The sequence below is a fragment of the Marmota monax genome, unplaced genomic scaffold (genome assembly GCF_021218885.2).
Source record: "Marmota monax isolate L192 unplaced genomic scaffold, Marmota_monax_Labrador192_F-V1.1 WCK01_AAM20220418_F8-fsc00170, whole genome shotgun sequence".
Classification (NCBI taxonomy): domain Eukaryota; kingdom Metazoa; phylum Chordata; class Mammalia; order Rodentia; family Sciuridae; genus Marmota; species Marmota monax.
Window position 1 is genome coordinate 3796688 of NW_026692395.1, and position 13420 is coordinate 3810107.

Below are 13420 nucleotides of genomic sequence, written 5' to 3' on the forward strand. Positions count from 1 at the left end.
CTTTATCTTTATCACACTTCCCATGAACATTTTGTTGTCTTTTTCTAATTTCTTAGGTTTAATCGTTTATTTACCTTGGACTTTTATTTTTAAATATAAAAAACATTCCAAACTATCATATCCTTTAAATATAGCTTTAGCTGTGTCTCAGAATTTGGTTTGAGTTCTGTAATTTTATTATAAAATTTCATCTTCAATCCTAATGTGTTTATGGTTTCCTTTTCCTCCTCCCCCTCCTCCTCCTCACCTTCTTCCTCCTCCTCCTCCTCCTCCTCCTCCTCCTCCTCCTCTTCTTCCTCCCTTCCCCCTACCTTCTCTCTCTCTCTCTTTCTTTCTCTTTCCAGTGCTGGGGGTTAAACTCAGACCTCATGCATACTAGTCAAGCACTTTACCTCTGATCTATATTGGTAGTTTGGTTATCTTTTTATTGTATGTTTCTGATTTTCTAGAGTTATAGTCAATGCAGTCTGCCAAAATTCTAATTTTTAAAAGTTATCAAGATTTTTTCTTGGAGTCCAAGTCACCCTTTTTCTAGGGATGGGGTCCAGGGATTGAACTCAGGGGCACTCAGCCACTGACTCACATTCCCAGCCCTATTTTTTGTATTTTATTTACAGACAGGGTCTCACTGAGTTGCTTAGCACCTCAACTTTGCTGAGGCTGGCTTTGAACTCCCTATCCTCCTGCCTCAGCCTCCTGAGCCACCAGGATTACAGAAGTGCACCACTGCACCGTTTGTCACCCATTTTAAAAATGCTTATAAGCTATGCCATGAGTCTAAGAAGACTGTGCAGTTGTCCCGTGTTATCCATGAGGAATTGGTTCCAGGACCCCCTGTAGACACCAAAATTTGTTGATGCTGTGTTCCTTATATAAAATATATAATGGCGTAGTGTTCGTGTATAATGAATACACATCTCCAGTATACTTTCAATCATCTTTAGATGACTTTTAATACCTGATAAAATGTAAGTGCTATGTAAATAGTTGTTATACTGTATTATACATGTTTAATACAGACAGAACCACAGTTGGCATAGCTACATAATATGTGTCAACAACAAGGTAGCATTTTCTTTCTTCTTATACTTACAGATTGCTTTTGTAATCCACATAACTCCACTTCATTCATATGGTTTCAGTACAGTGCTTAGCATGCAGCAAATTCAAGTTTTACTTTTTGGAATAAAAAAAATATTTTAAATACACATTTGGTTGAATCTAGAATGGAGAGCCTACAGATATAGAGGAATGACTATATATTCATTAGGCACAATAAGTTTATGTGTATTAAAACTAGCCTTATTGATTATATTTTTCAAATCCACTTTGGTTTTTCTTTTGCTACCTGTTACATCTTACTACAGAAAGATACAATAAATTTGTTCAGCATAATTATGACTTTCTTAAACTTTTTTGTTGTTGCAGTACTCGGGATTGAACCTTGGACCTTGTGCATGCTAGGCAAGCATCAAAGTTTTTACTTTGAAATAATTATTAGATTCATAGGAAGTTTCAACATAGTACAAAGACATCCTGTGAAACCTTCATCTGGTTTTCCCCAGTGGTTGCATTTTACAATATCATAATATAAAAATTTAGAATTTGACATTGTTACAAGATATGTGCATAGTTCTATGTAATTTTGTCATTGTGTGTAAATTTGCTTAAATTACCCCCCAATCAAGATATAGGACTGTCACTCTTTTAGAGTCTTTACCCCCACTATCATTCGTAACTCCTGCCAACCAGTCATTTGCTCTTGCTTGCTCTCTTTCTCCCTCTCTCTCTCCCTCCCTCCCCCCACCCCCCCCTTTCTTTCTTTTTTGGTACCAGGGATTGAACTCAGGGTGCTTAACCACTAAGCCATGTCCCCAGCCCTTTTTTATTTTTTATTGAGACAGAGTCTCACTGAATTGCTTAGGGCCTTGCTAAGTTGCTGAGACTGGCTTTGAACTTGTGATCCTCCTGCCTCAGTCTACGGAGCTGCTGAGATTACAGATATGCACCATCATGTGTGACTGTTTGTATTCTGTGTTTAAAATTTTGTCATTTTGATAATGTTATATAAATGAAACCATACAGTATATGGCCTTTTAAAAAACATTTATTTATTTATTTATTTTAGTTGTAGTTGGACACAATAACTTTATTTTATTTATTTATTTTCATGTGGTGCTGAGGATCGAATCCAGGGCCTTGCACCTTCTAGACAAGAACTCTGATTTTCAACTTTACATAAGATAATGTTGCTGGGAGTGGGAGCACACATCTCTAATTTCAGCAACTTGGGAGGCTGAGGCAGTAGGATCACAAGTTTGAGGCCAGCCCCAGTAATTTAGTGAGGCCCTAAGCAACTTAGTGAGACTCTGTCTCAAAACAAAAAGTTAAAAGGGCTGGGGATGTAGCTTGGTGGAAAAGTGCCCCTGGGCATAACCCCTAGTACCAAAAACAAATAAACCCTTCTTGTAACATAACTACATATAAGAAAGTGTACACATTTTTCATACTTATCTGATTTTATTGTTTTTTGGTTTAAGAGTTTAAGAATGGACCCCCACATACATGATCACCAGTAGACACTGCAGAGCTGTGAGAAAAAGATGGTCTTTTTACTAAGTGGTGCTGGACCATCTTGCTATCTTCATAAAAGAAATGAATCTTGACCCTAACACACACCACACATCAAAATCCTTCCCAGATAGACAGTAGGTTGAAATGTGGAAGCTAAGACAATACAATTTTTTGAAGAAAACAAACACTTTATGACCCTAAGGTAGGCAAAGATTTCCAATGAAGAAATGAGTACCAAATATAAAAGAAAGAATGATAAATAATATTTCTGCCCAATACTTTGTTTCACATCTTTGACATTTTGTTTTAGATGTGTGACAACTGTATTTTGTTACATTTTAAATTTTTCTATGTTATTAATACATATTAATTGTACATATTAATGAGGTTCAGTGTGATATTTCCATACATGCATACAATGCCTATTGATCATACCCAACCACCTTTCTTCCATGCTTCCCCCATACATTTTCCAATCCCTAGTAATCACTCTTCTACTTTCAGATCAACTCTTTTTGGTTTCAACAAATGAGAGAGAACATGGGGTACTTGTCTGTCTTGGCTTATTTCACTTAATATAATGTCCGTTAGATCCATCCATTTTGCTGCAAATCAAAGTATTTCATTTCTCTATGGCTAAATAATATTCCATTGTGTATACATACTACATTTTCTTTATGCATTCATCTTTTGATCAGTACCCTGTTTCCATATTTTAGCTATTATGAATTGTCACAGTAAACATGGATGTGCAGGCATTTCTTTGATATGCTTATTTCAGCCTATGGCCATACCACCCTGAATGCCCCATCTCGTCTGATATGCTGATTTCATTTCCTTTGGATGTTTACCCAAGAGTGGGAGAGTTGTATCATATGATAATTCTATATTTATTTTTTTGAGGAACCTCCACGTTGTTCTCCATAGTGCCTATACTAATTTACATTCCACTCACAGTGTATAATGCTTCCTTTTTCTCTGTATCCTCCCCAGAATTTGTTATATTTTTTAATAAAGACCATTCTAACTGGAGTCAAGACAGTATCTCATTGTAGGGAATGATATTGCTCATCTTTTCATATATTTATTGGCCATTTGTATTTCTTCTTTTAAGCAGTGTCGATTCAGATTATTTGCCCATTTTAATTGGGTTACTTTGTTGTGGGGAAGGTCATTCAGAAAACACATTAAGTCCCAGTTTTGTCCAAATTGAAGAGTCTTTATTTAGCCGGCCAGCCAGTGACTATTCCCCACAGGACCCATAACGTCTCTGCAAAGAACATCCCTGAGCTTGAGCATTTTAGGATATTTAAAAGCAAAAACCACGTCTGGGTTGACATAGCCGCAAGCCAGCAGGTACAGAAACTGAACTGGGCAGTTAGCGAGATAATGCAGTGGGTATATTGGTATTTCCCACGGGACTTTCCTGGTTGGCATAGCAGGAAGCAAACAGAAGGGAAGTGGTTCAAAATGACCCTAGTTGAGTATAAGTTAGAGAAGTGTTACTAGACAATCAATCTCTAACAAGGTACATTGCCCAAGAAAAGTGGAAAGCAAAGAGAACAATTTTACATTGTATAAGAATTGCCATTTTGTGTTGCCAAGTATGTTATGCTAAGTATCTATTAACAGGTACAGAGATGGGGCTTTCCCATGGGAGAAGCATTTCTTACATGATACGAGGTTTCAGGATAAAATGGAGTCTGTTTGGTCATTGCCCATATAGCCTGGCCCATAACAACTTATTTTTTATTGTTAAGGTTTTTAGTTCTTTATATATTCTGGATATCAGCCCACTGTCAGATGAATAACTAGTAAATATTTTCTCCCAGTCTGTAGGTTGTCTCTTCACTCTATTGATTGTTTGCTGTGCAGAATCTTCATTTTGATGTCATCCTATTAGTCAGTTTTTAGGGTGCTATACAGAAAATCATTGCCTGTATCAATGTCTTGAAGTGTTTCCCATGTTTTCTTCTAGTAGTTTCAGAGTTTTTACGATTCCAGTTTCATAGTATTTATTTTTTATAGCAGAATTCACCTCATTCAATTTAGTTGAATTCTAATATTATTTATTTTATGCCCCCTATGTTTACTATTCATTGTACTTGGTTGATATTTCTTCTTTCCCTTTTCCTGCTTTTTTGGTTTACTCATATTTTTCTTAATCCGACTTCTGATTCCCATTATTTCAGAATTTTGATACTTTGGAATTTTGATTACTTTTGTCAATTTCTGCTAGTAGTTACTTTCACCTTCATTAATAAATGATTGCCATTGGGTACAGTGGCACACGCCTATAATCCCAGCAGCTCCAGGAGGCTGAGGCAGGAGGATCATGAGTTCAAAGCCAGCCTCAGCAATGGTGAGGCACTAAGCAATTGAGTGAGACCCTGTCTTTAAATAAAATACAAAATAGGGCTGGGGATGTGGCTCAGTGGTTGAATGCCCCTGAATTCAATCCCCAGTACCAAAAAAATAAAAAAGGTTGTCTATATTTTGTACATCACTAGATCTGTATTATATCATAGCAATACCTACCCATGGAGATGCATAACTTGCCTTCTCCTCTACTTTTGCATATTTTATCATATAAATTTAAGGATGTAAAACATGATGTTTTTATAAATATAAAATTTGAACATTTATATATATAAATGATTACTATGGGTAAGCAATTTTGCATACCTATCCATGTGTATGTGTGCGTGTGTGGTAAGAGCACCTAAAATCTACTTGTTTGGTAAATTTTCAATATACAATATGCTAATATTAACTGTAGTCCTCCTGTACATTAAATCTCTAGGACTTATTTATCAAATGTCACTATTAATTTGTACCCTTTGACCTACATCTCCCCATTTTCTTCTCCTTCATGTCCCCAGTCTCTACACAGCAAAGGAAACAATGAAAAGGCAGCCTATGGATTGGGAAAATATTTTTGAACCATATATCCAATAAAGTGTTAATATACTGAATATATAGTGAATTCACAAAACTCAGTAGCAAAAAAAACAAAAAACCGGGGGGGGGGGGCGCTGGGGTTGTGGCTCAGCAGTAGAGAGCTTGCCTAACACATGTGAGATGCTGAGTTCGAGCCTCAGCACCACATAAAAATAAATAAAATAAAGGTATTGTATCCAACTACAACTAAAAAAAAATACTTTTAAAAAACCCACCTCATTTAAAAACGTGCAAAGAAGACGAAAAAGGCCAATGGGGGGGTGAGGTTCTATGTAGAGAGAAGACAGTGGATGCAGGCCTGTAGGGCTAAAGTGGAGGGAGGGCCAGCACGTGAGCCTGGGATCCCTCATTTAATCAGAAAGCTGGGGTGTGGTCTGGGGGTGGCCCGCTGCAGGAATTACAAGCACCTGGTTCTGCACAGAACAGCAACCTGGTCCAGAGTGAGCAAGGTATCAACCCAGGGACTGCTTTATGCTAGACTTAAAATCTTCAGTCTTTCATTTAGTCACGATGAGTGATAAACTAGACTTGTCTGAAGTAGAGAGGTTTGACAAATCAAAACTGAAGAAAACTATACTGAAGGAAAAATACTCTCCCCTCAAAGAAACTATCCAACAACAAAAAAGAGTGTGTTCAAACATCATAAATGGAGATCTTCTCCCAAGAGCAAATTTCAACATTGCCAGAGAGTTTTGATTTTAGGCTTGGGTTTTTGTAAACCTGTGTGTTTGTAGAAATTTTAGGCACCATATGACTTATTACCTGTACTCCCTGGCTTAGAGGTTAACAGTAGTAAATGTTCCATTAAATTTATTTCTAAACTTCCCATGGATACATAAATAAATTAAAGATGACGGACTATCAGTAATCTCACCATTAATGATCTTTGTGTGTGTAGTCCTTTCATCCCCTACAAGGCAAGCCAATTTTAACTTAGAATAGGTGCCTCCCTTGCTTCTTTTTTAAAAGATTTTTTTTCAGTTGTCAGTGGACCTTTATTTATTTATTTATTTATGGTGCTGAGAATCAAACCCAGTTCCTCATGCATGTAAGGCAAGCACACTACCACTGAGCTACAAGCCCAGCCCCCTCCATTGCTTGTTTTTTTTTTGAGGGGGGGGTGCATACTGGTAATTGAACTCAAGGGTACTCGACAACAGAACCACATCCCCAGCCCTAGTTTGTATTTTTATGTAGAGACGGTCTCACTGAGTTGCTTAATACCTAGCTTTTGTTGAAGCTGGCTCTGAACTCGTGATCCTCCTGCCTCAGCCTCCTAAGCCGCTGAGATTATAGGCATGCACCACCATGCCTGGCCATTGCTTCTTAATATTCATGAAGTTTCATGTCTTTGTAGCTTCTCATGGTTTATTTTCATTTTAATGTATTAATAAAATAATGAATATCACTTTTTAAAATAAAGGTCAATAGGTATATGCAAAAGTACTCAACATCACTCATCAACGTCAACATCATTTATCAGGAAAATACAAATCAAAACTACAATGAAGCCAGGCATGGTGGTGCACATCTATAATCCCAGTGGCTCAAGAGGCTGAGGAAGGAGGATTGCAATTCAAAGCCAGCCTCAGCAACTTATTAAGACTCTAAGCAACCCAATGAGACCCTGTCTCTAAGTAAAAAATAAAAAATGACTGGGGATATGGCTCCATGATTAAGGTCCCTAGGTTCAATCCCCAATACCAAAAAAAAAATCCCAAGCCTACAATGAGCTATCACTTCACGATAGGGCTGTTTATAAAAAAGACAAGAGATAAGTGTAGTGAATATATATATATATATGAAAAGGGAACACTTGTACATGTTAGTGGGAATGTAATTTGGCACAGCCATTATGGAAAACAGTGTGGAGGTACCTCAATAAATTAAAAATAACACTACTATATGAACAACCAATCTTTCTTCTGGATATACATACAAAAAAATGATTCAGTCATTTGAAGAGATACTTGAATTTCCATGTTTTTTGTAGCACTCTTCACAATAGCCAAAACCTTAATTCAACTTAAGTGTCCATCAACAGATGAATGGATAAAATTGTGCGGTGTGCATATAAAATGCACACATAAAATGAAATAATATCATTCAGCCTTAAAAAAAAAAGATATTGCCATTTACAATAGCATGGATGAACCTCCACATTAATCCTGAACATTATGTTCCTCCAGTATATTATACTAAATTTAATATCCCACTCAGGGGCTGGGGTTGTGGCTCAGCTATAGAGCACTCGTCTAGCACGTGCAAGACACTGGGTTCGATTCTCAACACCACATGAAAAATAAATACTTGTCCAACTACAACTAAAAAATATTTTTAAAAATTAAATAAAATTTCCACTCAGTAATAGCAATAGTTTTATTTATTCTAAATGCTCAATTACAAAAACCCTGCTCCACCAAACAAGCTGGGTGACTTTTAAGCATAGTCAAGTTGAAAGGCCCACCAATGAAGGTCCAGGAAGCCTGCATGAGCCTTTCTAGAGTTTGATAACAAGGTGCTATGGAAAGAGGGCTCTGAGGATTTTGTTGCTTCTCTAGTTGAACTGATGGGTAACCTCAACTTATTTTCTTTGCCTCAGGATTTTAAGAGGATTGAGAGGTTGTGTGAAGAGTTAATTGTAAGCAATGGCTCCAAACTTTGGCTACATATTACCCTGTGATTACATGGGTATTTTTAAAAGTTGCCTTGGTGATACTCCAGACCAATATCAAAAGCCGTTTAGGGGCTGGGATTGTGGCTCAGCAGTAGAGCACTTGCCTAGCATGTGTGAGTTATTGGGTTACATCCTTAGCACCACATAAAAATAAATAAATAAAGTTTAAACAAATAAAGCCCTCAAGCCAGGCCTGGTGGTACTTACCTGTATTCCCAGCTACCTGGGAGACTGAAGCAGGAGGCTTGCTTAAGCCTAGGAGTTCAGTAGTAGAGTATTTGCTGAGCATGCACAAGGCCTTGGCTTCAATCCTCAGCACTGCAAAAATAAATAAATACTCTATGACATCATCTTTATTCAGATATAAGTATATGTCAGTTGCAAGTCATTTTCCAAAACTACTTTCCTTCTATTTTGAAGATTCTGTTACTATTCTCTTTATAATTAGACTATTCTCTTGAGCATTCTGAGTTAGGAAAAATAAGCATATTATATAGTAAATGCTTTTATGTCTAAAGTTGTGTTTCTTATGCTCTGACAGAAGAATGATATCTAGTCAGAGTGAGTTTCAAATTCTTGGATCTCAGTTCTCAATAATCTGTAGATGTTTTCTTCTAAATGACTTCTAGTGTTGCCATACAAAGTCTAGTGGCTCTATAATCCTCTTTTGCTGCAAATAACATGTTGTTTCTGCCTGAAAGTGTTTTAAGTTTTTATCATTTAAATTCAACACCAATCCAAATTTGGAGTTGGTTGTTTGGGTTCTTCTGGGAGTCAAAGATTGGGAGATTTCTATGGGGGAGGATCAATGAGTTAGGATCCAAAAGATAATCCAAGGCCTATATCTGCCATTCATCTGGGGGTAGTAAGTGACAAGTGGGAAGAATCCTAGAAGGGAACAATTGGAGACATATATGGTTAAGTGATTGGGACCTCTGTAGAAATTCTTGAGATTTAATAAGAATTAGAGATCTAAATATCTAAAGTCATTGATTCAGTCCATGAGTTTATTGATTAGGGCACTAAGGTGGTGAGTGATCGATTTCAAGCCTGGGATCATCAAGGTATTACAAGTCTTGGGAGTCATTTTGGGGTGGACCAATATGAGTCGTGGATTGGGGCCTGTGCACATTGGTTATTGAAGGACTGTGTAAGTTGGTATGTGATGGACAGGAAGATCTACTAAGGCTTTTATGAAGATCATTGATTATATATGTGGGCTGTGAATTATAGGGTCCTACTGGAGGCCAGGTTTGTCCCCAAGAAGCTCAATTGATTCTTAGAGCAAATCAATGTTAATTTTGTATTGAGGATGTATTGCCTATATTGGTGTTCACTTAAGGAGCCTGTGGACACCAGTTGATCACACGATTCATGACAGTTTTTGTCAGACAGTTTGGGCTGATGTTTTAGGAACCTGTGTAGACCTGCTTTTTTTCAGAACCCAGATGGGAATAGTGAGGTAGGAGTGTAAGTTTAAGCTTTCATCTTTGACAAAAGATAGTGGGCTATATAAGTTGCCCAAAATGTATACTGAATTATAATAGAATCTCAGTTTATGCATTCGTGACATGGTCACCTCTCAGCCAGAGCACTTTGAAGGCAACTGGAAACAGAAATAATGTTTATTGTGACTGTACCACATATAGACTACCACATGGCTCAATAGTTTAAAAACAGCACTTTGGAGTCAGATGCTGTGGCACACACCTGTAATCCCAGTGACTCTGGAGGCTAAAGCAGGAGGATCACAAGTTCAAGGCTAGCCTCAGCAACTTATTGAGATCCTTTCCTGAAATAAAATGTACTGAGGATCTAGCTCAGGGTAAAGTACCCCTGATTTCAATCCCCAAGACTACCAAAAGAAAAGGTACTTTGGAACCAGGCATACCTGGGTTTGACTCCCTCTCCTTCCCTTCAACCTGGGTGATTTGAGGGGAGGATTTCTTTATTTATATGAATAGCTCTATCAGATGGCAAATGGGAATGATAATAAAAGTAATGCCTATCTCTTAAGATGAGTGTGAAATTAGGTAGTTAATAAAACATGACTTGTACTTTATAATAATAGCAATATTTAACAATAATTGAATGTATTCCAGGGGCTAGGTAGCGAAGAGTGCTTCAAAGACATATTCCATTTAATTCTAACACCCTATAAGATAGGTATTTTCATCTTTTTTTAAGACAAGCAAACTCAGCTTAGAATGATTTCCTCAAATTTCAGCTAGAATGTAGAAAAGCTGGAACTCCAACACTCATTCTTTTTTTTTTTTTTTTTTGCAGGGGGTACCAGGGATTGAACTCAGGGGCACCAGAACACTGAGCCACATCCCCAGCCCTATTTTATTTAGAGACAGGGTCTCATTGAATTCCTTAGTGCTTTGCTTTTGCTGAAGCTGGCTTTGAACTCACAATCTTTCTACCTCAGACTCCCAAAATGCTGAGATTACAGGCATGTGCCACTCCACCGGGCACCCATTCATCTTACACCAAATTTTGTGAATCTTTCCCACATCCTATACTATCATTTGGTGGGTATTGGTTCTACTGAACTTTTCTCTTCTGAAAGATCCAGCATAGTGAGCTTCCCCTTGGTGCCTACAGGAAGCATTCATGAGTGACCAGGGAGTGGCTAACCATGTGCACACTTGTCTTTGCAGCTTTCTTGGAGCCTCTGCAGAGTCCCTGGACCAGAACGGTTAGTGGGGACTGCAGGATCTTCCTTCTAACCAGGCTCAACTGTGCCGCCAGACCTGGGTGAGCCCACAGATGCCAGCCCAGCTTCAAGCTCCTGGGAAGAGTCTAGTCATCAGGGCCCAGGCCCAGCATGAACATGCCAGCCAATGGAGATTCTGTCCAGTCGTCCGTGGCCCTGGCTGCAGAGAAACATGGCAGCTCACTTGAGGTGAGGAGGGAAAGGACACCATGGGTAGGAATTCATTCAGTGAGGAAATACCCCTGACCTTTCCCCAGGGCCTCAGGGTCAGGGCAGGTGAGTCATAGGAAGTCACAGATTTAATACTTGCTGACCCATAGACAGATCTAGATCCTCCTGCTGAGAGTAAGCACCACATGTCTGAAGTCACTACATCCAGAGCCCTATGGGTTTCAGTGGAAAAGGCCATGTGGCTGATGGAGAAGGAGATATGGAAGGCCCACCCCATATCCTGGGGGAGAGGGTCAGGAAACTCTCGCAGGCTATCTGAGGCTGAGGTCTGGGTGGGAGCAGCCACCGGCCATGACCAAGGAAACATAACCCCCAACCCAGTACAGCCCTTTCCTCTATATTGGTTCTTTACAGGTACTCAGCTAATCCCCACCTGAGCCCTCAGTTCCCCTGGCTTCTGAGGAAGTGCTGACTTGTCTATCCTGATTTAGGTGAAGAAAAATCTTTTTTCTTGAAACTGAGACTAGCAGGGTAATAAGGCTACCACAGTCTCTAGAGACCTTCCAGTTCTTCCTTCTTCTTTCAGATATAAGTAAAATGGCTTGAGGAGGTTTAAGATTAATGCAGGCCTCTCAAGTTGGCAGTGACAGCACTGGCCTGTAGCCAGGTTCCCTGAATGTATACCCACCCCCCTCAGAGAACTGCAGCAGAGACCAAGTTTCCCATTTGGAGTCCCTTTAAGATTGTGTAAACAAGAGACCCTGCCCGTAATGCCCTCCTTTCACACCTACCTATAATGTCACTTAGGGAAAGGGATTGCTGCCACAGGGACTCAGGGTTATATGGTCATTGGGATAATATTAAACTTTAAAAAATTATTTTGGTTTATGTCATTTCATTTTTTTAATATTTTTATTTTTTAGTTGTAGGTGGACACAATATCTTTATTTCATTTTTACGTGGTGCTGAGGATCGAACCCAGCGCCCCATGTGTGCTAGGCGAGCGCTCTACCACTGAGCCATAATTCCAGCCCCTCATTTCATTATTTTATAATAAAATTGTAGAAAATACAAGTTAACAAATAGAATAGAAAATTACTTGTTATTTTTCAAAGTTAACCATCCAAAAGTTAACCCAAAGTTAACCATCATTAACACTGAACTATATATTTTCTTTGTGTTGTTTTTTCTTTTGCATGAGCATGTATGTATGTGTGTGAGTATATGTGTGGAACCATAAATATGTATGTGTACCATACACACACACACACACTCACACACACACACACACACATACACATATATACACACATACATAGTGCCAAGGTTTAAAAATGGAATCATACTATTTTAGTTATTTTCTTCTTTTGTGCTGGGGATTGAATCCAGGGCCTTGTGCATGCTAGGCAAGTATTCTACCACTGAGCTACACCCCCAGACCATGGCTACCTCCTTTTTAACTCAGCAGTTTAAAGTTTCTAGGCAGTAATTTTTTTTCATACATATGTGATGTCCATAATTTAACCAGTCTACCATTTTAAAAAATATTTTTAGTTGTAGATGGACATAATACCTTTATTTTATTTATTTATTTTTTATGTGGTGCTGAGGATTGAACCCAGTGCCTCACATGTATTAGGCAAGCCCTCCACCACTGAGCCACAACTCCAGCCTCTAGTCTGCTATTTTTTAATTTTAATTTTTTATGTTTATTTTTATTTATTTATTCTTATGTGGTACTGAGGATCAAACCCAAGGCCTCATGCATGCGAGGCAAGCGCTCTACCACTGAGCTACAACCCCAGCTCCTAATTTTAATTTTTAATAAATACTAATTGTATATATATATATTATATATATACATATATATATTATATATATATTATATATATATAATATATATATATACACACACACACACACACATTAAGGAATGATTAAGTCAAGCTGATTAACATCTGTCACCTCACATACTTGCCTTTGTTTTAATTTCTCAGCAATTTTGAAATATGGCAGTCCCTTCTTATTTTTTCCAGTGATGGGGATTGAACCCAGTGTTGTTTATCACTTAATTGTGTCCCCAGCCCTTTTAAAAATTTTATTTTGAGTCAGGGTCTCACTAAGTTTCTTGGCCTTGAATTTGCAATCCTCCTGCCTCAGCCTCCCAAGTTGCTAGGATTACAGGGCTATGCCACTATGCCTGCCTCGTCTTATTCTTGAGAGATTTGTTCCAAGACCCCCACTGGATGCATGAAGGTACTATCTGAGGTACTATTGAGTACCAAACACTATATATATGGTCATGCACCACGTAATGA

General features: G+C 38.3%; 1 protein-coding gene and 1 pseudogene across 4 annotated transcripts in view; both read left to right on the forward strand.

Annotated features, from left to right (window-relative positions):
• The window catches only part of Znf41 (zinc finger protein 41), a 49175-nt gene that overhangs the window by 9538 nt on the left and 26217 nt on the right, over positions 1 to 13420 (forward strand). For all 4 annotated transcript variants that reach the window (XM_046442573.1, XM_046442576.1, XM_046442575.1 and 1 more), the window contains exon 2: positions 10876 to 11120. In XM_046442573.1, coding sequence (XP_046298529.1) covers positions 11043 to 11120 — 78 coding nt within the window. In that variant the 5' untranslated portion in view covers positions 10876 to 11042. The remainder of the gene's footprint in view (positions 1 to 10875; positions 11121 to 13420) is intronic.
• LOC131424125 (thymosin beta-15A-like) lies at positions 5837 to 6284 on the forward strand (annotated as a pseudogene).